The sequence below is a fragment of the Cynocephalus volans genome, chromosome 6 (genome assembly GCF_027409185.1).
Source record: "Cynocephalus volans isolate mCynVol1 chromosome 6, mCynVol1.pri, whole genome shotgun sequence".
NCBI classification, from domain to species: domain Eukaryota; kingdom Metazoa; phylum Chordata; class Mammalia; order Dermoptera; family Cynocephalidae; genus Cynocephalus; species Cynocephalus volans.
In genome coordinates, this window is record NC_084465.1 from 136515406 (window position 1) to 136541554 (window position 26149).

Genomic DNA, 26149 nt, shown 5'->3' on the forward strand with positions numbered 1-26149 from the left:
TATGTCTTTTAATATTTTCCTGAGAATTTGATATTAGAAAAATTTTTATGTTCTTAATTAGAGCATCTCCGTGTTGCACCTTAAAAGTATTTTCATGAATTCTTTGATCTGAGTGCAGAACCTCTGATAGGGTCTGCTGGACAACGTGCCAGAGCATAATTTCGTCTGGGAAAGAGAACTGAAAGTGATTTTTCAGGTTTGGGGCTTAACTCTGACCCATTTCAGAATCCTCTGAAGAAAAAGTTATACTAGTCCCAGTGGTCTCAGGAAGAGCTACAAAGAAGAGGGATTAGAAGCACAAAGAAGCAGTGATTAGAATAAGCTCCATAAGTGCAGGAATTTTCATACTTTTTTTTTTTTTTTTTTAATCTCAGTGCTTTTTTTTTCAGTGCTTGGAGCAATGTCTGGAATACAGTAGGTACTCAAATTAACGTTTACTGAGTGAATAACTGAATGAATGAATGAGTGAATAGTAGGTACTACCTCATAAAGATAGTAACCTGATGCCTCCAAAGACTGATAATCTTTTCCCCAAAGATGGAAAGCCCCTGCTTCCAGTGGCTGACCACAGACCCAATGGTTAAGCCTAGTGGGTTAAGACAGAGGTTCTCACTGAGGTCAGTAACACCCTCTTGGGAGTGTTTTGAACAAGTATGGTGTTTTTGGATCATCATAATAATATGGAGCTCTAAATGGCATTTAGTATTTAGAAGCCACACTGTGGAATTCCACCCTGCAATTCACAGGACAGTTTTGCAAAATGAAGATTTATTCTATGTCTTCATAACTTTTGAATGTCCTGTCAGAAATTTGTGTACAAAAAAGTTCATAATTATTTGATCCTAGAACCTAAATCCATTCTATATATAAACCCCCAAATATTTTCGCACAGTTTCACTATGCACCAAATTACCAGGAATGCAATTACTGTGTAAGTTGAACAAAAACTGTACTAAGTCTTTGTTTGTTTGTTTGTTTGGCAGCTGGCTGGTATGCGGGTCTGAATGTACTCAGCCACTTGTTTTGTGTTTTCTCACCATTTTGGAAATTTGTGTTGCAGAGGGTGATGCTGTTATTAGCATTCGAATTGCAAATAAAACCCACTCATATTTGCTTAAATTTACACTTTTACATTTACCATAATTCCACATATAAGAAGAATCTGACTATATTATCATGAAACTTAGCATAGTTGTTTCAGAGTATTTCAGTGTGGTAATATGCACTAATTTATACACTTCCCTTTTATTTCTCCTTATCATTGCAGTGAGTATGTTATATTGATTTTTTGAAATTATCTGTACGGGTAGGTTTAGTATAGACAACTTTCACTTCAGATGGGAAAGGAAGCATTACAAAATGTTGGCTATGAAAGGGGGAACTGATCAAGTTGAGGAAAATCTGGGAAATCTTAGAAAATCTGGGAAATCTCCTTTCCACTGGTTCCTTATTTCCCCAGCAGAGAAAGTCAGTTAGGGTCACATTCCTGACCCCCTCACTCACTGCTCAGCACACGAGTGACTGAACTGATCGGTCATTTGGTGTCAAGAAGCCGGGCATTAGACTATGTAGCTCAGCTCCCAGACCCTCCTTTCCTCCTCCTTTTAGATAGCCAGCCTCCCACAGGAAGCAGGCTTTGGTGACGCTCCTCTGTTTTGTGGAGGGTAACTCAGGGGAGCACGCTTCCATACACTTTGTGAAACCCAGCTCAGCCATCCCATCTAGGAGGACATTCCTCGGCCCCCAGATGAAGTCAAACAGACCCCCTCCTGCTCTCCTTTTTTGAGTTGCTCATATTTATCATTTTTGTCATGTCATATAATAATTCCCGTGCTTACTCAGTAAAGTCTCTCCATTGTAATGATGGCTCCTTGAGATGTGTCTTCAACTCTTTATATCTCCAGTGCCAGGTACAATGCCTGGCACATAATTATGCCAAGTAACTCTTTATGGAGTGGATGTGATGTTGATTTCAATAGGAACCACTCAGTGAAATACACAATTCACCATGTACTAAAGTAATCGTAATGACCCTTGCTGTGGATTGAATGAATTGTGTCCCCCAAAGTTCATATACTAGAAGCTTAATTCTCACTGTACCTGTTGAGGGTGGGAAATCCTATTATGATAATAGAAAGATGGAGCCTTGAAGAGGTGATTAAGGTGATGGTTTAATGGTGGTCATGGGCATGGTTCTGAGGGCTTTAAAGGAGAGGACATGAGAAGCTATCTGTCTTTCTCTGTTCTGCCACTTTCTACTATGTGAGACTCCTGGGTTGCTGTAAAGTCAACACCAAAGAAGACCCTCACCAGATGGGTTCCCTGGACTTTGGATTTCCCAGCCTCCAAAACAGTAAGAAATAAATTTCATTTTCTTACAAATCACCCAGTTCTCTGTATTTTGTTATAAACAACAGAAATGGACTAATTCAATTCTCTAAGTCCACTCTTTTAAAAACAATAGTGACACAATTATGCATGAATACTGGGATTGGTATGATTTTACTCATGTGTCTACCTAGAGAACTGAATTAAATTAGGTTTTCTAAAAAGTGATTTGATTATAATATCTAAGAAACAATCTAAAAGGGATCAAATGTCTCATGTATCATGGAGAATCTTTTAATAAAGAAACCTTCAAACTTCACATTCCAAGAACTGGTTTTTGATCTGCCAGGTTACTAGAAGTTGGAAAAGTTGCCAATTGAGGGAAATTTCTTTCCCAAGAGAAAAAACAAGCGTGGATCTGAACAGAATTTCTTTAGGGGGAAAAAAAGGATATTTTATTTTCAAGCTTGAAAATAACTCCTTGTTTTTGACATTGCTGCTTCTTTCCTAAATGACTTGAGGAAATTCAGATAATTACAAGCTGTTTTAATGACATTATCAAATTCCACTCCATAAAGATGGATCTTGAGAGTAAATCCAATTAACCCCCCTCCTAGCAGGACCATACTCAATACGTCCTACATGAATTTAATTTTAAAATAATTTATATGTAAATTAATTATTTTAAATATTTTTAAAAATAAGGCTCCACAGTCTCCATGCCTATTTGAAATTACTCAAAGAGAAGAAAGGGAAATAAATTTGTTTACAAATTATATGTCAGGCACAGCACTGAACACTCTAGCAGGCACTATTTTTATCCTTAAAACAGCTTTGCAAGGTAGGTACTATTATATGATTTTTTTTTTTTAAATAGATGAAATGATGAGGAATCAGGGAGATTAGGAAATTTGTCTGGTAGCAAAATTGAACAATCTTGAATATCACCTTCAGGGCTGCTCTGGCCAATTCGATCTTATTTCAGAAAAGAAGAATTCAACCTGAATTGACATTCCCTGTTATCTCTAATCTTTCATGAACTCCTCTGATCTGGCTTCTGCCCTAATACTTTATTAAAATGGTTGTCATCCAATGGAATGAGCCCATTCTTCATTTTAACCTTTCCTGGCTTCTAATTTGCAATTTAATAGTACTGAACACCCATCCTTTGTAAATGAACTTCCCTCTTGACTTCAGTGACACCACACATTCTTGGTTTCCACAATTTTTTCATGGCTCATCTGTTTCTTTTCTTGCCTCTTCCATTGCCTCCCTGGGTTTCTTTCCTGGACTGAGAGCTCAGCTGTCTCGCTCCACGCTGCCTCCTCCCCTCCATGCATGGTGCTGTCCTCTTACAGGAGCTCTGTTCCATTCTCTGCCCACTGCAATCCCACTTGTCTGTCTTACTATCACCGAAACTACGGTCTCCTCTTAATAGCACAATTCTTCTGGTCTCCTAGACTTGATGCTTATCACCGTAAAAATATAAGTATATAATTAAGTGCTCAAATGTGTATTCCATCTATAACATTTCCTTCCCTTTCTTTTAAAACCAATTCCTGTAAAATTTAAGACAATCCTAGAACTTAAATGTTTCTCTTGCACTGATCTTGCCATCTCCACTGATTCCAGGCCCTTCTCACCTAAAAGTGACCTCTCCCTGGAGCCCTTCTAGACTCCTGTCCTTCCAATCCATGCTGAATGCTGATTCCAGGTTATTTTTCTTCAAATACCGCTCTCGTCACTTCACTCATTATAAAAACTTCAATCTCCCTTGTTTTCAGCTGCATAAAATCTAAGCAAATTAGTTTGACTTTCCAGATCCTTCATAATCTAGATATTTCTCTACTTAGGCAGTCGTATTTTTTGCTGTTCTTTAGTAATATTCTGCTCCAATAAAGCCAGTGTCTTCACTCTTTCAGGAACATTCACATTCCAACTTCTATGCCCTTTTTTTCTTAATGTTCATCTTGCCTAGAGTTCTCTCCAGACTTAAGTTTTTCCTCACTCTATGAAGTCTTGATCATGCCAGATTATCATGAACTTGCCTTCCTTTTAAACTTGCACATTGCTTAAACCTGTATCTAATGCATTAATTTGCACTTAGATCTTTACTATCCTCAGTTGTTCACTGTGGGTTTGTGTGTGTCTCCCCTTAATCTTCGGATCAGACTTAAGTTCCACATGAACAGAAATCTTGCCGTCCTTGTTATTATCCCCTGAGAGTGTAGTAGTAAATACTGATTGATCTACTTAACACTTGTAATCTGAATTTATCTGGTTTGATAGATACAATATTTTAATTTGAAAGTCATTAAAAATTGAACAGAAAATTTTCTTGATTTACTTTTAATGGGACTTAAGAATTAAGATATTTTGCAAATCTAAAGGTAATATGAGAAGTAAATATATAAACTTAAGAAATAGACAAATTAGGGGGTGATTATTTGCATCACAGACATTGTCATTTATTTTAGGATTTGCCAAAGGTCCTTTGAGTGTTTATCTCTATAAAACCAACTTTCCCATTGAGCATCTCTTAACAAGGCACTGATGAACAGGGAATCTTAAAGCTAATGTTAAAAGCCATACAATATTTTTAAGTCATTCATTTTAAATAATAACTTGATATGAAGACAGTGCATCTATAATACCACACGTTCCATCACTGAAGAAAATGTCATTTTAAAAAGCAGTAGTTCTCACGATTTTCAGGGCTTCCTCTATGGTATAAACTGGAATATACTATATTGAAATCTGGGATTAGTAGACTCTGTTAAGAAATGTAATAGCCTTACCTTTACATAATCATAAATGCATCTTTGCAAAGTACTTGCTGCCTCCAGAGCAAATGAATTGAAGGTGAGTTTAATGAGTTTGTTTACAGGTGCAATTATAAACCACATGCAGTTTAGATTCTTGTCATATCTTCCATTGGAATCAGAATCAGGAGAGACAAATGTATTATTTGAACCTGTCAGATAACCACCACATCCTTGCTGAGGCCCTGCATTAAAACAAAGATACATCACTACTATGCAGACCAAACAGAGTAGATTTAAAATTTCACCTGGAGGGTTTTAACAAGAACATTGTTTCTATTTTCTGTTACACGCAGGTTGTTTCCTCTTGCCTCAAGTCCTGCACTATTTATTTCCCTCTCTGCTCCTGTCACTGACCTTGCAGTCCCTCCTTCTCACTCACACATAGCTACACAGTTGCCTGGAGAAGTGGGTAACCACACTTGGTTCTATGTGCATTTCTGGAACCGCTGCTGTGATTTATTAAAGCCTTTCCTAATCTTGAAAAATCCAGTTGTATACAAAATCAAGTATTTTGAATAATAAAATTTGTGGAAAATGTGAACATGTTTTACTTCTATATTCTGCTTTTATGAAAGCTGTCAGACTGAAAACTGAATTTACAAAGAATTTACCCAACACCCCAAGAAAATTGGCTCCCAACAAACCTTTAATTAGTCTGGTAGAAAGAGGTCGAGAAGCAATTAACACAGCAGTCTAGTTTATATTAAACCACAATCTATATCTGACTTTTTCTTTTCCAATAAAAAGGTGGGGAAGCTGAAGAAGAAAACTTTTTTGGAGAGAGAGAGAGGGAAAAAAAGCCTACTTTAAAATAAAAATTTTGTCATTTGGAATAAAAATACAAAAGAGAGATAAAGGATAATCTCAAAATGACTAAATGGTCTACTACGAAAAAACACAGAACAAAAATCTCAGAGCATAGGATTTAGTTCTGTCTCTTCCACAGCCTAAGCAGATGCCTCAGAAATAACTCAAGAAGAGCATAAAAGGAAGAAAAACTTACTGATAATTTCAAAAGAAACAGTGAGGATAAATTAAACTCAAAATAGTTCTGGTAGGGATAGGGATTAAATAGGTACTCAAAGGAACATTCGTGAAGCTTGCATTCTACACAAATACAGGTCACTACTACTTCCAAAGTTAAATTTCACTGGTATTGGCTTTCCATCTGTCTCATTCTATTTACGTATCTGCTAACACTGAAAAGATCGCTTTCAACATTAGGGGGCGCTAAGATTTTGTACTGGGATCTCGGCAGGAACTCTAACAAATGGCAGCCCTTTTCAACTCTGGCTACATGTCAAATGGATAGCAAATGTGCAGAGTGGTTTTTGGTATAGGCGCATTATTTAATAGGTCAGGCTGCCGTGTCTGTAACTTCTAAGTCAGATAAAATTATAGAGTATTTGCACAGTCACATTTCCTGGAGTCGATATGCTTCCGAAGGTCCAGTCCCTGATACATCCACCGATAACAAAAAATTCTGCTGTGACCAGGTAAGCTAAATTATAATGCCTTGGAAGATTTGGCAATTACGTACATCTGTCCTGGAAAATATTATCACAAGACCATTTTGCTTAGAAGCAGACATAACAGCCATAAAATAACCTAAGATACTTCTTGTAACCCTTGTCCTAGATTCCTGCATGTAGGATGTAACCTATTAGCAAGCCCAGATCCGTACATCATATACAACAAACAGGAAAACTGAGGAAGTGAGTAGGAGGGCTGCCCTTCTCCCTCTCTACTTTGATTCCCCCCCTCCACCTCCCTGCTTGTGCTTATGAAATGCCAAGCTCTGCGGGCCCTCTTTGGAACGCATTTCTCGGGGCGACCTGATCTATGTGTCCCCCCTCCACCCCCGTTGCTAACAACATATTGGCTCAATAAATCCTTGCTATATGTATTTGGCCTCAGTTTCTTTTTAGGTCATTAGCATCTATAACAAAATTCTTCTGAAGCCTAAGGAATGCAGTGTGGTACTACATGTTGCTAATGATTCTTCTCATATGAAACAAGCCTGGAAACTAGAAAAAAGAGTTAGAATTTGAACAGTTTTTATTCCAGCCTGGACTAATTGTTACTTAACGAAACCACTTAAGGTTATTGGTATGCATAGCAAAGAAGAATAATTAGAGTATTAATGAATTGATGAATTTATTTATTTATTAAATATCATTTTAATATTCAAGGAAGTATATTTAGTATTGAAATGGGAAAAATGAACAGCAGTCCACTAGTAGTGATAAAACATAAATAAATAATGGTGATACGATTTAGAAAATGAGAGGTGTCATTAAAAAGGCAGGAAAAGTTTTATAGTTTGGCAACAAGGGGGAGATTACTTCAGGCTATGAGGATCTAGAATGTTCCAAGAAGGAGGTGGCATTTGATCTGGGTGTTGAAGGATAAATAGGACAATATCATGTAGAAATAGGATTGGGATTGGCAATTCCAGGCTGAAAGAATCTCATGACCAAAGGTTAAATGGATAAGAATTTACATTATATGCATAGGAAAGCACAATTCTGCTTGAGAAAACAATAGGTTTGAGAAAATAAGAAATAATAAGAATTAAGATTGAAAAAGTTGACTAAGCTATTGTATAGAGGGCCTCAAATGCCCGATTGTAGAGTTTGGCCTTTAGACTTTATTGTGTAGATAATGGAGATCCACGTGAAAGAAAGATTTTGATCAGAGAAGTGGTAGGATCAGAATGTACTTTCTAATCAGGTCTGATTTAAACATTTATCTGGCAGCAGCATTTCACACGAGGAGAGAGACCAGTTAGAAGGATATTGCCATGATGCGGCTGGAGGTAGCAGGGGACAGCGAAGAGTTGGTAGTTTGTACATAGGAAAATGGTGTTGCTGGGCAATATACTATTAACACGCTGGCTTCAAAAACTACCTGTTATTTTTTTAAAAATTCAAGCTGTACGTTTCATCACCACTTGTGTATTAATTATTGCTAATAGGTTAATATAGGCAGAATGACAATTGTACTTGAGTGCAGTGATGCCATTACATACACTTATTATACAGTACTGCTGCTACTGCTACTATTACTGTAATAAAGATAATGTCATGAGGCAGACACACACTCCTTCCAGGAAACCCCAGAACAAGAATCTTTAAATTGTTGGCATGTGCTGCCAGAGATTGACTGGTAGATTAGCTGATTCCTAATTCTTCAGTTATTCTTTAGTCCCTCTCTATGCAGAGCACAAGAGGACACAGTACATTTTTCCATCCACTTGATGTTAGGCTTGGTCATATGGCTTGCTTGAGGCAATGAGTATTAGTGGTCATGAAGTAGGCAGAGGCCTTAAACATTTAAGGGTTTTTTTTTGGGGGGGGGGGGTTGGCTAGGCCTTTTGTGCTCCTATGATCCACTAAGAGATCATGCCCCGGGTAATTGCTATTCCAAAAACAAAGTGGATTCATGCTGAGCAGACCTGACCCCAGCCTGAACTCTAGAGCCGACCTGCAGCCTGAGGCAGGCAAGCCAGGCTGCAGACCCATAAGTGATAAAAATAAATGCTTTCATCATAAGCCACTGAATTTTGAATGATTTATGTAGCATCATTGTGGTAGCAGCAAACTAGTAAACACAATTAGCTTGTTTGGGTTATCAAACTATAATAGAGTACACTGATGAATTCATTAAATATACACACAGAATAAAGAAAACAAAGAACTAACATTATCATCAGATAATCGTAGCCGAAATAGCCAAATAATTGATGTGAGCACAGTATGACTGAATAGGTGTTTTTGTGGTGCAGGAAATGGTAATTGTTCTAATTCCTCCACTTCAGGGGTTAAACACAGTACAACTGCTTTATGCTTCTGCTCCTCCTGTGCAAAAAAGGAAAAGTAAGCATATGTGTCTTTGGGAAAATGAAAAGATCAATATTAACAAAAGAAGCAATCTTTACCAAAAATGTTATTACCACGTTACTACTTCTGTATGTCAATGGTAACAGGATACAACAGGAAGAGCAAGGGAGAAGTCTATGGCTATGAAATAGAGTCCAATACAACAGAAAATAATACATATTTACTGTATCAGTATTTTGAAATCACCTTTTTCTGATGGTATATTTTAACCTTGATATGTTTGCCATCATAAATCCATCATCTTCCTCATTGCTACACATTTTCTACCATCTAGACAACTCCCATTCATCAGCACTTGCCTCATCAGTCAGGTTGTGTTAGAGCCACTAATGACACACCTTGTGCCCAAGAACAAATGTCACTTTAACCCTCTTCCTTAAATTGGAAACATTTCACACAAAAGAGCTATTTCTTTAGAGAAAGAAAATATTTTGGCTCAAGAAATATTGGAAATATAACCCCATAGTAAGTAGTGAGATATGGGTCTAGATCTACTTAATTAAAAATCGGTAACTGAATCCTAACTTATTTCCTTCCAGTGATTAAACTTCAGGGTAAAGCTCAAGGCAGAATCAGTCTGATAAAGAAATAAATAGTATGCTATCCAAGAGAAAATATCTTGAAGGCTTTAGGGGAGTAAGATACATTTTAAAATAGGTATTTTGAGAATTGACATTTGTGTGGCTGACATTCATGTGACTGACATTTTATTGAGGTCTTCTGGATAGTATCTCTGTCTCTGGACAACCATTACTTAGACGGTGTATGGCTAGCCACACTTACAGATAAAGATTATCCTGACTTCAGGCATTTTCCTGTTTCCCTGGGCAGCCATCTGTGGCTTTGGGCTATAGTTGAAAAAAGCAAAAGGAAAGCACAGGAAGCAGAATAGAAACACATTTAAAGGTGGTGCTTTAGGGAGATGGGAACATACCAAAAGGGTTTGGTTTCAACCACACAGGAATGCACAGCTAGATCTTCATAATTTTTTAAAAATAAACCTTACTGTGACTTTCAAAGGTGAAATATACAACTGCCCCAAAGCAGGGACTTTATTTTAAAAATTCAACTAGCTTTCAGATAAACCTGTTCTGTCTTTTTTCTCTAAAAGTAGAAAGGATTTATTATTCTTCTCCTTAATCTCAAACCTGTAAAATATTTTAGGTACAGTATTTACCTAAATTTTCTTGCATATGTTATGCAAGAAAAAGATGTTAATGAGTTGTTTTATTGGTTTTTTGTTGTTGTTGTTTCTAGTAATTTCACTCAATTTGACTCATTTTTGATATCCTAATTTGAGACCCAGACTAATTTCATTAGAATGTGCATTTAGTCTAGAAATATATGGGAAGCATAAAATTAACGTACTAAAAGAAAGAAAATTAACATACAAAAAGAAACATACTAAACAGAAAAAGAGCAATACAATATATAAAAAAATTAGGATAAAGAGAATTTTATCACTGTCATTAATTTATTTTGCATTATTTAGTTATCAATGAAGACACTCTATATATGCATCAGTAGTCTCAGGGCACTTCAAGAGAATCAGTTTTTCTAACTTTGAAATTTAAAAAATGATTAAGCAAAATGATATGATCATGTTGACTGATGCTGAAAAAGGATTTGACAAAATCTAAAACACATTCATGATAAAAACTCTCAGTAAAATAAGCATAGAAGGGAAATTTCCCAACTTACAAAACTTATAGCTAACAGCATACTCAATGGTGAAAAACTAAATGCTCTCCTCCTAAGATCGGGAACAAGGTAAGGATATTTATTTTTCACCACTCTGTGTCAGCATAGTATTAGAATGCTTATCACCAGTAATATGCAATATATATAGAAAGAGAGATTGGAAAGGAAAAAATAAAACTGCCACTATTTTCAGATAGCATTGTTATCTATGTAGAAAATCCCAAAGAATCTACAGAAATATTCTTAGAAAAAGTGAGTTCAGCAAGAACTCAGGATATAAGAACAATACACAAAAATCAATCACATTTCTATGTAATAACTATGAATATGCGGAAACCACAATTAAAAACACGCAATATCACTTATAATCATTACAAAGAAAATGAAATACTTAGGTATATAGTTAATGAGACATATGCAAGATGTATGTTCTGAAAATTACAAAATGATGAAAGAAATCAAAGACCACCTAAAAAAATCGAGAGAGGTGCTCATGTATAGGATTAGAAAACTCAACATAGTGAAAACAGCAATTCTCCCCAAATTGGTTCATAGGCTTACTGCAATGTCTATCGAAACCCCAACAAGGTTTTTCTGCAAGCAGACAAAAGCTTATTTTAAAATTTATATGGAAAGTCATGGGCCTTCAAATTGCCAAAACAATCTTAACAAAGAGTAAGAAAGTGGGAGGAATCACTCCATCTGATATTAAGGCTTGCTGTGTAGCTGTGGTAAACAACTCAGTGTGATACTGGCAGAGAGTCAGAAACATAGATCAAAGGAATACAATAGAGGACCCAGAAATAGACTCACACAAATATGCCCATCAAATTTTTTATAAAGGTGACAAAGCAATTCAATGCAGAAAGAATAGTCTTTCAACAAATGGAGCTAGGGCGATTGGACATTCAGAGAGAAAAAAAGTTAACTTCAACCTAAACCTCAGACCTTAAACAAAAATTAGCTCAAAATGGTCATAGATGCAAATGAAAAATGTAAAACCATAAAGCTTTTTGAAGAAAACAGCAGAAAATCTCTGAAACCTCAGGGTAGGTGAAAAATTGTTAGACTTGATACCAAAAACATGATCTATAAAAAGAAAAACTGATAAATTGGAATTTCTCAAAATTAAAAACTTTTGTTCTGTGAAGACTCTGTTAAGAGGATGAAGAGGCAAGGTATGGACTAGAAAAAAAAATTTGCAAGCGACATACTTGACAAAGGACTACTGTTGAGAATATAAATAGAGCTCTCAAAACTATACAGTGGAAAAATAAACAATTCTATTAGAAAATGTGCAACAGGTATGAATAGGTATTTTACCCAAAGAGGATGTACAGATGACAAAAAAACACATGAAAAGTGCTCACCATTAGGGGAATGCAAATTAGAACCACAATGAGATATTAATACACACCTATCAGAATGGCTAACATGAAATTTAAAAACCATAACAGCCATATCTCATTGTAGAGTACAGTCGTCTACAATGGGAATGACCAAGGTGGGGTGGGGGTGGGGCCCAAAGAATGGAGGGCAATGACTTTCTAACCAAAATAATGGAAGGCAGAAGACAATGGAGTAGCATCTTAGAGTGCTGAGTAAAATTAAATGCTAAACTAAATTCTATATTCAGAGAAAATATTCCAAAAAATGTAAGACAAAATAAAGTCATTTTCAGAATGACAAAAAACAAAAAAACTTTTTACCAGAAAATATGCAGTAGAAGAAGCATAAAAGGGAGTTTTCCAAAAGAAACACATTGATTCTGTAGAGAAGCATAGAAATTCAGGGAGAAAAGGAGAACAATAGCAATGGTAAATATACATACTTAATAATTGTAAAAAACAATGAAAATGTTTAGTATGCTTAAAAATATACATAGAATTAAAATATTTGAAGTTGACATAAAAAGCACCAAAGGCAGCAAGTTGGTAAATGGATTAAAAATGTTCTAAGGTCCCTGCACTGATCATAAAATGATAAAAAGGACTAATTTTAAATTAGATTCTAATAAGCCAAGAACGAATATTTTAATCTCCAAGGTAACTACTAAAAAAAGAGTAATAGAATGTATAAGTAATAATTTTAAAAGGAGAGTGATAAAAAATGATTAATTTTAAGAAGGCAAGAAAAGATAAAGAAACATAAGAGGTGTGACAAATAGAAAACAAATAGTACCAAAGTCTTTAATGATATTAGTAATTTTATTAGACACGAACACATTAAATTCTCCAGTTGAAAGACAAAGCAAAACAAAACCCAAATATATTCTTCAGCATAGAGAAAGGTTGAAAATATGAACCCAAAGTACATGCAAACATGAACCAAAAGAAAGCTATGGAAGCTATACTAAATCAGATAAAGCAGAAATTAAGGAAGTATTAAAAAATGACATTGCATAATGATAAGAGTCAGTCTACCAGGAAGATATAATAATTTTAAATGTATATGTGCCACCTTACATAGCTGCAAAGTAAAAAAGAGTAAACAAGGTCTCTGCCCAGACCTTTCTATCAAATTTCTAATTCTCATATCTGACTACCTATTGAATCTTAGCTGGATGTCTTAAAGGCACCAAATTTTCCATACCAACATCGAAACTTATTATTTTCTCCTACAAAACATGGTCCTCTTCTGACAATTTTCTATTTGCACAGTGGTATCATAAGATATTGTTCAGGAATCTTAAGATGATCATTTTTTTTTCTTTCCTCACCACCTTGTTCAAGCAGAACACCATGACTTATTAATCTTACATCTTGAGGATTTCTGCTTTAACCCCTCTTCTTTATTTTCCTGGTACCACTGCTCTCTTCGTTCCCTGCCTAAACTATTGCAATATTTTACTAACTTTTTTCCTGTCTGGAATGCTACCTCTACTTCAAAACATCATCCTCACAGATGCAGGACTGTGCCTGTTAAAACAAATCTAATTAGATCGTAGTGCTCTCCAGCTCAAAACAATTAATGGCTCCCCTTTGCATATGATACAGAGCCCTTCATGTCTAGCCCTGGCTTATCTCTCCTGTCTCAGCTTCTATTGTCTTCCACCTTGCACCCTAAATCATTACCAATGTGCATGTTGGGCTGTACCCCCTAAAATGGGATGCATGTGTAACTTTGTACATATTTTTTCCCCTTCAGAGAATTTCCATTTTCCCAAATAATGTTTCTAATCCTTCCAGGATAATAGTATTTATAGTTAAAACTTCTTGCATGCTAAATGAGTGCCAGGGATTTTCTAATTTAATCACCACCACAACCCTATGATGTAGTTACTATCAGTGTGCCCATTTTACAGATAGGAAAATCAAGAAACAGAGTGGATGAGTAAACTGTCCAAGGTCAAACTTGCTGGATGTAGAAACTTTTGAACATAGGAAGCGATGCTCCAAAGCTTACATTCTTACCCATACACTATAATCAGGGATTCACATTCTCTGTGATGCATTCTTTAACAATCCTGTGTCCTCTCTTCTATCAGCACCCAAGTACCACAGATCCCTTCTTGTGTGCCTCCAGTGCCCTTTGCACATACTTCTGTTAAAAAGCAGTTATCATACAGAATTTACAAGTATTTGCTGACTTCTCTTCTTGAGTGAGCTTATCAAGGTTAGGAGCCTTGTTGAATTCACCTTCCAAAGGGAAGCTCATTGTCTGCATAGTAAGTGAATATTGTCAAGGAAACAATGAAAGAATGAATAGAAAATATACATAGTTCTTATTAGATTGATATTTGCTTTCTAGTCAAAGTTTATAAGGGAACTTCTTGTAGCTAAATCAATTTCTTGGTTTATAAAATTGCGATGTTATAAACGCATATTATGCATGTGTGCATGTGTATGTATATGTATGTATATATGTGTGTGTATATACGTATATATACATATTTTTTTTTAATGAATTTTTGGTCCTATGTACAAACCTATTTTCAAAGCTAATTTAGTTGACTTTCGTGGCACACTTGATTGCAAAGAAACAGCAGAACAACAATAAAATGTTTTCTGAAAGATTTAAAACACTGCTCAAGGGGTAGCTTTTTAGTAAGAAAATGCTTCTTTAGCTAAACATTTGTTACAATAAATGGTACTAGTTTGTTACTTATGAAAATTTAATTCCTGAGTATTAGATTTCTATAGGCAGAGCAAGTTTTCTAATTTGTAAAATCCAGGATACAATTATGTGCAGTAACACTGTTTAAAAGGAGTATGATTTTACTTATTCAACATTGACAACTGCAAAATCAAAAGTCACCAAAAATTTTTTAAATGTTCTGGTTAGTGAGAGCAGAATTAATGGTAATATGCTAATTAGTAGTCAAAAATAGGTTGCAGTATAAAATCTGTGGAATTTATGGAATCAGGCCAAGTATCTAATTGTTTTTATCATAGTTTAAACAAGGAAATGGAATTGTTTTGTTTTTGTTGATGATGTATTAGTTTGTGCACGGTGCCATTTATATTTCAACTTTTATTACTCCGGCAGCAGTACTACCTAATGGAGACAGGGATTACTTTCCCACTTCTGCTCGAGACGTGCTAAGTGACCTTGGCAAGTCACATAATTTCTTTGTGACTTATATCCCCAATTTGTAAACTGAAATACATGATAAGCATACCAATCAGGATTACATCATGAAAATAAATATCCAAATCCCTTCATTTTGTTAGAATCCTGTGGTAAGGAATTTTACTAAGTTGGAGGCCATAATTTGGGGTTAGAGATTTTTTGATATATAGAGATTTATTGTCCCTATATTTCCAGGGCAATTATACTCCCCATAACTGTACTAATTCTTGACCATCACACCAACAACATCTGCCTGTCAACAACAAAAAGATAATGAGCTTTTACTGCATATATATACATACACACTATATATATATTTATATTATTTATAAATATATAATATTATATTATAGGTATAATTATATGAATCATATTTATAAGTTTATGCTATTTATCATTTATATAAATATTCAATAATTAAATATATTATAAACATACAAATATATATAAAATATGATATATTTATATAAATACATATAAAGATCATATAATATTTATATTATAAATATATTATAGTATAAATATATAATTATACCATATGATAGTATTAATAAATAATAGAGTTTGTTTAAAAAATATTTTTTCCTTGCCTTACAGGAAGGAAGAAACCAGTGACCACTACGGTCACGTGCAATATGTAAATAATAAGAGCATATTACCAGGTATACTATTTGGGATTAGTTACAAATCGGCATGCTGCTACCAGAAAGCAGGCAGTGTCACATGAGATGTAAGTGGATAGAAGTAGCTCTACTCCAAATGATACGAACATTGTGACTTTCCTTTCAGGAAGCTCATCCCAGGATCTCTCTTCATCCGTGGGTGTTTTTATCAATTGGCACAGAGGCAACGTAGGCTGACCAGGAAAAGCATGGGTTTAGGAGGCAGTCGGATCCAGTTCAAAGCTTGCCTTTACCTCTTGCAAAGCCTTTGACTGCTCACACATTAATCTCTTAAAATCTTATTTCCTCCTTTGTAAAATAGGATAATTTCTGTCTTTAAAGTGGCTCACACTACATCTGGCACCAAGTGGATGCTCAGTGACAAGAGATCATGATCCTCATGCCCTGGGATTTTGGGACAAGTCATCACTTGCCAGTGAGCAGAATGTAAAGCACCACACAAAGTTCACAAACTTGTCATATAGTAGAACAAAGAGAAGAACACAATCCTGCTGACCTAATATTGTTTTATTTCTAAACAATGCATTTATTACCAAAGAATGTTTTTTTGTTTGTTTGGTTATTCTTTTAAAAGATGACCAGTAACGGGATTTACTTGACTTGGTGTCAGCACCACGCTCTCCCAAGTGAGCCATGGGCCTGCCCTCTAAAGAATGTTTTAAAATTCTTATTACTAACCAGAGATATTTTTCTTTTCTGTTCCTGTTAACACTGTATCAAAACTAAGCTGATCTGACTAAGTGTGATGATTATTATAGAGAATCTAGTTTACAAATAATTTAACCCCAAATATCTGGTTATCTGAGACAAAACTGGGTTGCATTTTGAGAAGGGCTCGTGTGGCTAGGCTATGCAGAATACTTGCTTCCCAGCTCTTGTCCATTTGAATGTTTTTCAAAGTGTTATCTTATAACTTACCACTAACTCAATTTTATCACTCAGCTTGGTCTCCACAATACCATCTGGTTTTATTTACCCAAGTACAGCCTTACCCTTCAAGACCAGGGGCTGCAATCTGGTCATTCTGGGGGACACAGATTCTGATGTTAGAACATGTTTATTAAAAACCTTTCCTTTCTTCTTGCTGCTTTGGAATTTAACTCCATTCTACTTGCTTTTGTAACATTTTAGTGAATTAAGCATTTGTTAGTTTCTTTATCCCATTCCACATTCTCAGCTCAGCAAAAAACCCTTTTCAATAAAACCCACAAAGAATAACCTGTAGATAACCTTGTCTTTTGCATCATCCCCCATGGGAAGTCTAATCACCAGTGAAAGTTACAAGGCTTAAAAAGGGCGGAAATAAGCCTAGTCTAGTTTTCTTTAAATGGGTTTACGTTTTCAACTCATCTCATTCTCAGACTTCATCAGAGGGAGCAAATGACATTAAGACACCGGACAAATCACATTCCTCGGTTGCTTTCGAGTAATAACCTCCATTATTGCTAAACTGAGAGGTATCTGAGCAGTGATTTATCAAATTATTGGAGCTATAATTCAACTATCTTATTGCATTTGTACTTCCAACAGTAATGTGGGTTGGCAGCTTATCTCAGGCTGCTAAGAGGCGCCTAGAGACACATACACACATATTTTTAATGTCACTGAATGTTTTACAGTTTATTCTTTTATTATGTAGCTACAGAACTTTAGAATGCCTCTCAAAGTTTAAACTTAACACCAAAACTGAGAAACTTAAAAATAACTAGAAGCTGAAGTCTGAGTTTGACATGTTAGATTTTTCTCCATTTGTTGAGATTGTATTTTCCATGGCCCCAGACTTTCTTCAGCCTTCTCTGTCTCCCCCCACCCCTTTTTTTCCTATCCCCTCTTACAAGTGAACCCTTTTTCAACTCCCTCAACTTCCTCCCATCACTCACAACTGTCTCTCTTTAGCATGTTTGGTTTGAGAGACATTTTCCAGATGTGAAGGTAACAGGCAAAGATCCAAAAACCAAACACACATGACCCAAATCTTGAGTCTGGTCCAATATTCCTAATTCTCTGAGGATGAAAATGATTCAATTTACTACCCTGTGTAACAGCTTAACTATGTAAACCGTGATTACATTTTGAAAATGAGGTGAATCTAAACATAATATAATGTATAGTATATACTATATGTTGTATCTCATAATAAAATATAACTGTGAAGTAGGAGTAACTTATCCACTTATTCTTTAATTCATTCATACAGCCAATTGGTGACAGGGCTCTGCAAGGCCTTAAGGTTTAATTAGAAGTTAGCTTTTGACTTCAGATTTAAGTTACAAAGGTACTTTAGGATTTGATGGTTAGATGTCAGTGCAAAGGGAGTAAGAAAGACTAAGAAGTCATTGTAGCATGAAGTGGTCCTGTTGAGAACGATGACACACACCTGTTCCCCACCTTGGAGATAGGTTGGGGCAGGTCGTGGAGCCTCATAGAAATTTAGGACTTCGATATCACTTCTAACACATAGAGTCTTCCTTTTTTGACAACTAAGGAATTATCTACTTCATTCCCATCACGTTCTTAAAAGATAGAAAGTGGAAATATTTCAAATAGATCTTTTTAGAGTGGATAAAAATCAATGTCAAAAATGTTACAGGACTTTTCTAAAGCTGTATCACCAGGCAATGACATATGAATCAATTTGATCATGGTCACCTAATTCCTGGTGTACAGCTCCTCACATTTGGCCATTTTTTCTGCCTTCGTTGGACTATGATTCAGTCTGTCCTTGTTAGACATGTGCTTTGGTATTTTTGCTTTTGTCTCATAGCAGAGATCTCTGAGTCTGACCTTAATGCCACTGACTCATTCTCCATGTAACAAATACCCCAGGTGGAAAGAGACAGATATGGCCCTCATCCCCAGAACGTGGGCTGGGAGCTCTGAGTTGTGTTTCCAGGCACTGATGTCCTTTGTCCCTGCTATTGCCATCTTGTCCTTCTGGGATGTGTCGTGCTGTAGGGGGCATTCCTGTCCTTGGCAACTCACTGATTTAAATGCCTATAAACCTCACACCTAACTGGACCAAGTTCAGTGTTTCACACTGAAGTTTGGTTGAAGTGTTATAGAATACGTTATTTTAGAAAAAATGAAATGACAACGGTACCGCACAGTAATTAAATTTACTTAAAATCCCCTATCTAATCCTATATCTAGAAGTGTGGCGTATAATGTAATGAGCATGTTGTAAATAGACTGAGCAACACTCTGGCAGGAGACCAGCCCAGTAAGAGGGAATGGAGGCTTTGATGGTTAGAAACATGTTTGCAAGCATGAAGTGCTTCATGTGTGACACACATAAACAGAATCATGGCTGAAGCAGATTGTGCTGGTCAGAGAGGGGCAGAGTAAAACTAGCAGAAGTTGATAAAGTGTACTTTTAATTGTCAAATCTGCCCCATAGAGCATGCTTACTTCAGCCAAATCCAAACCCATGGATTTTTCAACTTTATGGGATCACAGAAGCCATTGATGATCTGATAAAAGCTAGGCACTTGGTCAAGAAAAACGCTCAGATGTGCAGATAATTGCAAAGTTTCATGGATTCCAGAAGCCCAGTATGATCATTTTGCTGCTTGTCAGTCATTCAGGATCAATCATTCACATAGTGTTGGAGAGCAAGGGGAACATGGAAAGGCAAATTTGCATTCCAGTTAGATACCAGCTTCTGAGCATTGCTTGCTCGGCTTTCTCCTTACCTTAGGTCCTATGCACATGGGCCTCTAGCTGCTGAAGTTCGATAAAAGAAGGAGACCCAATTTCACTACATATTTAGAAATTAGCAACTAGGGGATATTGCCCCCAAATTTGCTCTGACCCACCAGCAATACAAATATAACAAATGCATGAGGAGCAGTTTACCTAATAATCACATAATTACATAAGCCAGGCTCTTGACTAACTTCCGAAAAATTAAAGCAGGTGTACATAAAGTATTGCCAAGTGCATAATCTAAATAGCAAATTTTCAAATTCTACTTAGTGTTTTAGTCAAGATACAACTAAAGAGAAATGTCACAGACTATAATGGCCTCCTCTTCACATCAATTATTTACTCAGTGAAGATACTCTTTTCCAGGCTGACTGATAGCCTTGGAAATGAAAATTGGCTGTCTGGCCCACAAAGTTGCTTTCCTTCTCTTTATAAGAAAGATAGGGTGGTTTTAAATAGATGAGGTGGAGGTGAAAGGTATCCCCTATTAGCCAAGACTGAGTTTTTTAATTTAGATCCATAACTAAAAGATTCTGTAAGCGCTACAATTAAGGCTACTCTAATGGTTCCTTCCTCTTTTTCTCACCACAAACAACAAAGAAGAAATAAGACAATATTTAAGTTACGTGGAGTATCAGTAAACTTATATGTGTGGCTTTGAAAGCTTTGTAAGATCACTACAATTCAAAATTATAGTACTTAAGTTTTCATTAAAAAATAGCAATAAAGATTAGTCAAAATTTCTTCTTAAATATTTCCAAGTGGCTAATGACATTTATACAGATGAAAAAGGTAAAAGTCATCCTTATGAAATACAGTGGTAGCACAATGCTGGCAAGTAATAAAATTCCATTTCTGCCCTCGCCACTTCAACCTTTTCTTTCTGTGACCAGAGGAAAACAGCGACTGACTGTAAGTGTTCAATGACTCACGCGGGGACACTGCCCCTGACAGTGTAAGATTTTTCCTTCTGTGCTACTTCAGTTCAGTAAAATCACAATAAGTCTAAGAATGTCTTCTTTGTTGCTCAGGAAAACATAGTCATTCATGAGGCTGGGGAACCCTGGCTACCAGGAAAGCTTCATGCAGATGAGAGCAGTGTGCAGAGCTTGGGGACAACTATTGCAATTTCCATGTGAGAGTATATTAGGAGCCTTTCTCCTAATAAATCGAAAGCAGGTAGCAGAGCAAATGCAGATACACACCATTTGATTTGAAAATCTGTGCTAAAGGCCAGAATACATTAAGTTCTTTTGCGCCAATTAAAAAAAAAAAAAAATCTCCAAAGGAAAGTCATTTTTTCTTCCAAAACAGCCTTCCGTGTTTTCTTTGCCACTTCACTTACATGATTCTATTAAGGCAAAACTCCCCATTTTCCAGTGAGACTTGCTTTCAAGTAATTGTTGAGACAGCTAAGTAGAGTACGTGGCAAAATGATTTTCTAAACAACTTGTCATGATGTCTAGGGTTTATTGGGAAGCCTTCGAAACACAAATTCTCATTGCTTCTCTCAATAAATGCATGACAAAATAACATGCCAAATGTAAAGAAGTTTAAGGTAAGTTCTGCTTTGTAGCTTAAGAATGAAATATATCCCCACTTTGGGGGAAAGAGAAAGAAAGAAAGAATTTGAAAAGTGACTCAATTAAACTACCCAGATCTTTCTGAGTCTTCATAAAGTATGGGATTTGTTTGGAGAGCTGTTAGGTTTCAGAACATTAATCACATCTATATTCAAATGAAAGAATCAAAACACTTTGCTGAGTCACATATTAAATATCTTAGACTGTGCCACTGATGCTATTAGATAAACAGGGAACCAGTTAACTACCTTTTATTTGAAATGATTCGAAATTTTGAACTAATTTTATATAGACAATTATTTCTCACATGCAGTGGAAATAAACTGGGGCAGTATTGTCAGTTTATCCTCATACCTAGCTTTACCTGCTACCTCTGGATGACTCCAGACGAATATCTCCAGCCCAAATTGCTTCTCAAGGGTCAACTTCCAACTAGATATCTTCATTTAGATATCTCATGGGCCCTCCAACCCCAAATGCCCCAAACTAAATATGACATTTCCCCTCGGTCTTAGTCTCATAAAGTACCACCATCCAACAATCATCTATAAGAAATCATCTTCAACTCACGTACTCATGTAAAACATCATCAAGTTCTAAACACTATCCTTCCAGCGCATTCTACCTTCTGAATATCTCTAAGATTTCTACACTTCCCTGTAGCTCCAATCCCACTGTATTAGTTGGAGCCTTTGACATTTCCCTTCAGGATTTCTATAATAAGCTCTTTCCCTTTTAGGTTGTAGGGTCCTCGAGCTTCCCGTCACCCTGCTACTACAGCGATCTTTCTAGGAGTTAAGACTGGCCATGAAGTCTTTACTTAAAATTCTCCAAGAATCTTCGCCACTTTAAAGACAGTTAATACAGATAATGGGGTCTTCTTTCTTGACCTGGTTCTTGCCGTTGGTAGTAAGATGAGGCTCAGGTCTCATTTGAGGGTGGTTGTGTAGACAGACTTTGCCTTTATATGCTAAAGAGGTACATCTGTTGACTGATGTTTTTAGAAATCAAAATGTCATCAATCATTTTTTAAACCAAGACTTTATGTGACATATTCCTCTAAGCTTAAATGAAAATCAATTGTAGTCAAATGGAAAACATTAAATAAAGCAGAAAAATAATAGTAATGAAAAACAGATATATATATATATGTCTGCAATTCTTACCCAATGTCTGCTGGAAAGATACCTTCCATCCTCTTGCTGTTTGAAATGAATCTGTCTTGAACACCAAAAGCATACTGTTACTGGTGCTCTTAAAATTCGGTGGGAGCTTAGAACCACAGAATTTGCCAAGAAGGGGATCACTGATGTCAGAACCATCATAAATTGCCAGGTAGTCATTGGAGCAGAAGGCAGAGGGAACCACATCAAAATCATTGAACCTGTGAAATACACTTTGTTAATACCGATGTTCTCCATTTGGATTTCCATTAAATTGTACTATTGGTACAGGTTAAAAAAGACAAGGCAAAAACTAACAGCAGAACATCCAAGTTGCACTTGATAGAAAATATTAGAAATAGACACTACTTTACCAATCAGGTCAAAGGTTTAGCCAAAATTTTTGGAGTAACTACAATATGCCAAAAACTGTGATAGGAGCTGAGGCTGTAAAGATGGGATATGTATAGTCAGTCGTACACTTCAAGGATTTTACAGTCTAAGACATTAAAGTCCACTTGACATCAAGTTTTGACAAATTGAAATAATACTTATTGATTATTCCAAGGACACTTTAGTTTTCAGTTTCATTAAAAATATGGTATTTACTCTTCCCTTGTTATTTTGTGAGATAAAGTGGTTCTATCGTACTATGCTTTACTGATGGGAAGAATGGTGATGTTTTAGAGAGGAGGAAATATTGGTTTTAGAATCATAGCTCCATTCTCATTCCCAGAGTCTCTCTTTCCCTCCTTTAAAATAAAGTTTACAGTGAAGTTAAGTGCAACAATATATAAAAACCAAACTACGATATCTGGCATAGAGTAGATACTAAAAAAAAAAAAAAAAAAAAAGAAGTAATTATGATGAGGATGATTTTGAAAAGCAGGAATATGAAATAACTTGTTTCTAATAAAAATGTAAAAATACAAAACTAGTGATAGAAGAGTGGACTAAATTCTGTTGAGTCTCAGCTGATTGCTCCAATAAGAAATTCACATCTACGGTCATTGTGTTCATCACTGGAACTTCCCAACACGGTCCCAGCTCTCTGCCTTCCCAGCACTTGGTAGGATTGCCCTGATGTGCATACTTTCAGGTCTGACATGGCTGTAGGATTTGCTTTGGCCACGGAAATGTAAGCAGAAAGGATAGGTATTACTTTATGGCAGAAGTTTTAAAAACTACCACTTGCTTTGCCACAGTGCCTTCCCACTGCAGTGATAATGATGGTAGCACATGCAGAAATGAAGCTTCCATCAGCCTTGGCTGCTGGGAGGCCATGATGAGCAGAGCTTGCCTGCCAGGTGACACTGAACTTACTCATAGGAATGAGAAAGAAACTCGATGAGTTAAACTGCTGTGCCTTGGGGTTATTTGTTATCACTTATCACCTATCCTGACAGATACAACCCTAACTTTTCTTTATGACCTTACCTAGTACTTTAACCTAGGCCTTATGCTTTATCGTCTTAGGTAACTATTACCAAAAGTTTCCAAACAAGTGAGGCTACCAACATGGTTTGACTTCAGGATTTTATTATAGCTTATTTTTTAAACTTGTTTAAATTATTTGATATCCTATCCTCATTTTTGTAGGTTCTTCTGATTTCTCTTTTATTTTTGTTTGAGGTTTTAATAAATAACACATAATATGGAATAATTTTGGAAATTTCTAATAATTAAATACTTCCTTTTAAGAGTCTTAAGAAAAAGAATCTGATAAATTATTTTCTAAAAGATTTTGGTTGAGGGCCGGCCCATGGCTCACTTGTGAGAGCATGGTGCTGACAACACCAAGCCAAGGGTTGAGATCCCCTTACCGGTCATCTTTAAAAAAAAAAAAAAAGATTTTGGTTAGTTGAATGTTTTCAAACTGATGATAAAGATCAAGATGAAAAATTCTTGATTTTCTTTTACCAAGTTTAATATTTAGTGTTTTTGTAAAAGATGACAAGGGCAGAACAATAGCTAGATAATTTCCAACAAAACTACATTAATTTTTATTCACTATAGACAATATGTTTATTTTCCACAATAAGAATCCACAAAGAAAGATAAAATGTGACTTTTCAAGAGGACTCAAACCTGTTTTGGCTTTTTGATTTTGCATTATTTTCCCATGAGAGCCCAAAAGATATCTGGAGCTGCCTGCTGACAGGAAACCTATATGGCCCATCTATTTTGAGAGCCTAGAACCTAGAAGGATTTATGTTTTACTAACGTCTGCATCTTCTACAGCATCTAGAATACTATCTGTTTCATAGAATGCAGGCTCTTAGAAAGTACACAATAATTTTCCAAACGTGCATATAAATTGACTACGGTAAGCTCCAGAATCCAGGCTGAAAACTGGAAAATATATGTATATTTTATATTTTACATATAATATAAACATATATCAATATTAGTTGAGATATATGTATGGCATATCGACTATGGTCTGAATGTTTGTATCCCCCAAAATTCATATGTTGAAATCCTAACCCCCCGGGTGATGATATTAGGAAGTGGGGCCTTTGGGATGTGATTAGGTCACAGGGGTAGAGCCTCATGAATGGGATTAGAGCTCTTATAAAAGAGGCCCGAGAGAGACCTCTCACCCCTCCCACCACATGAGGACACACAAGAAGGCATGTTTTATAAGCCAGAAAGTGGACCCTCACCCAACACTGAATCTGTCCTGATCTGGGGCTTCCCAGCTTCCAGAACTATGAGAAATCTTGTTGCTTATAAGCCAACCAGTTTATAATATTTTGTTATAGCAGCTTGAATGGACTAAGGCAATAATCCTACACATGTAAGTAACAAATACTGTGCCCCAGAAGCAAATGACAAGATCTACTCCTTATGCTTCCATTCTTAGGCAGGCCTCCTGCTCCTGACCATTTGGCCGTTTTTGTTCTTTTGTCCCTAAGACCTACAGAATATTTTGGCTCTGGGGCAGTTTCCTTACAAACAGTCCCAGGTGGGATCTGTAGTTTTCTTCAAGGTCCGGCCTACAGACTACTTACTATCTGATAATGGAACCAATTCAGGCTTCAGGAGACCTATTTTATAGTCCAAAGATACAACTGATATACGAGGTCCTTGGAGGGAAATTGCAGAGAGTTTGTAATCTTAGGGCAGGAAGTGATCACAGACAAATATTGGAGAGGTGGGTAAGTTTGGTCTCAGCCCATCAGGCTTCTATGTGGAAAATCCTATATTGCCATGAATTCCACCAACTTTCAGAGTTTTCTACCACATGCGGTGTATCACTGAAACACGAGATTTAGAAATAAGCCATCTTAGATGAAAGCAGTCTTGAACTTTACCACCTTAAAGAACAGGAGGCTTCATTTCTCTCATCAGTCTTGTTGAGAAGACATAGTATTAGCAGGAGAATTTACTAATGATGTAAGATAGCTCTTACAGTGCCAGTTTAAAGGTGTTCTGATACATAAATTTTAAAAAGTTTCTTAAGTAGTTAGAAAATTTATCCTTCAAGAAACAGCCCAGGGAAATACTAAGGACATGGTCTTTGGAGAAAAACCTGACATGGGTTCAGATTTTGACACTTCATTGAAATATGTGTTACTTTGGGACGGCCATTTGACCCTTTGAGCCTCAGTTTTCTCATCAGTGAAATGAGAATAATACAAGGGTACTTCAAAAACTTTGTGGAAAAATAGATTTAAAAGATGA

General features: G+C 36.1%; 1 protein-coding gene across 1 annotated transcript in view; it reads right to left on the reverse strand.

Annotated features, from left to right (window-relative positions):
- The window catches only part of CUBN (cubilin), a 253314-nt gene that overhangs the window by 15459 nt on the left and 211706 nt on the right, over positions 1 to 26149 (reverse strand). Inside the window, exons 59-60 of the mRNA XM_063099467.1 lie at positions 22466 to 22683; positions 5127 to 5335 (exon numbers count right to left, since the gene is read on the reverse strand). Of these exons, the coding sequence (XP_062955537.1) occupies positions 5127 to 5335; positions 22466 to 22683 (427 nt within the window). The remainder of the gene's footprint in view (positions 1 to 5126; positions 5336 to 22465; positions 22684 to 26149) is intronic.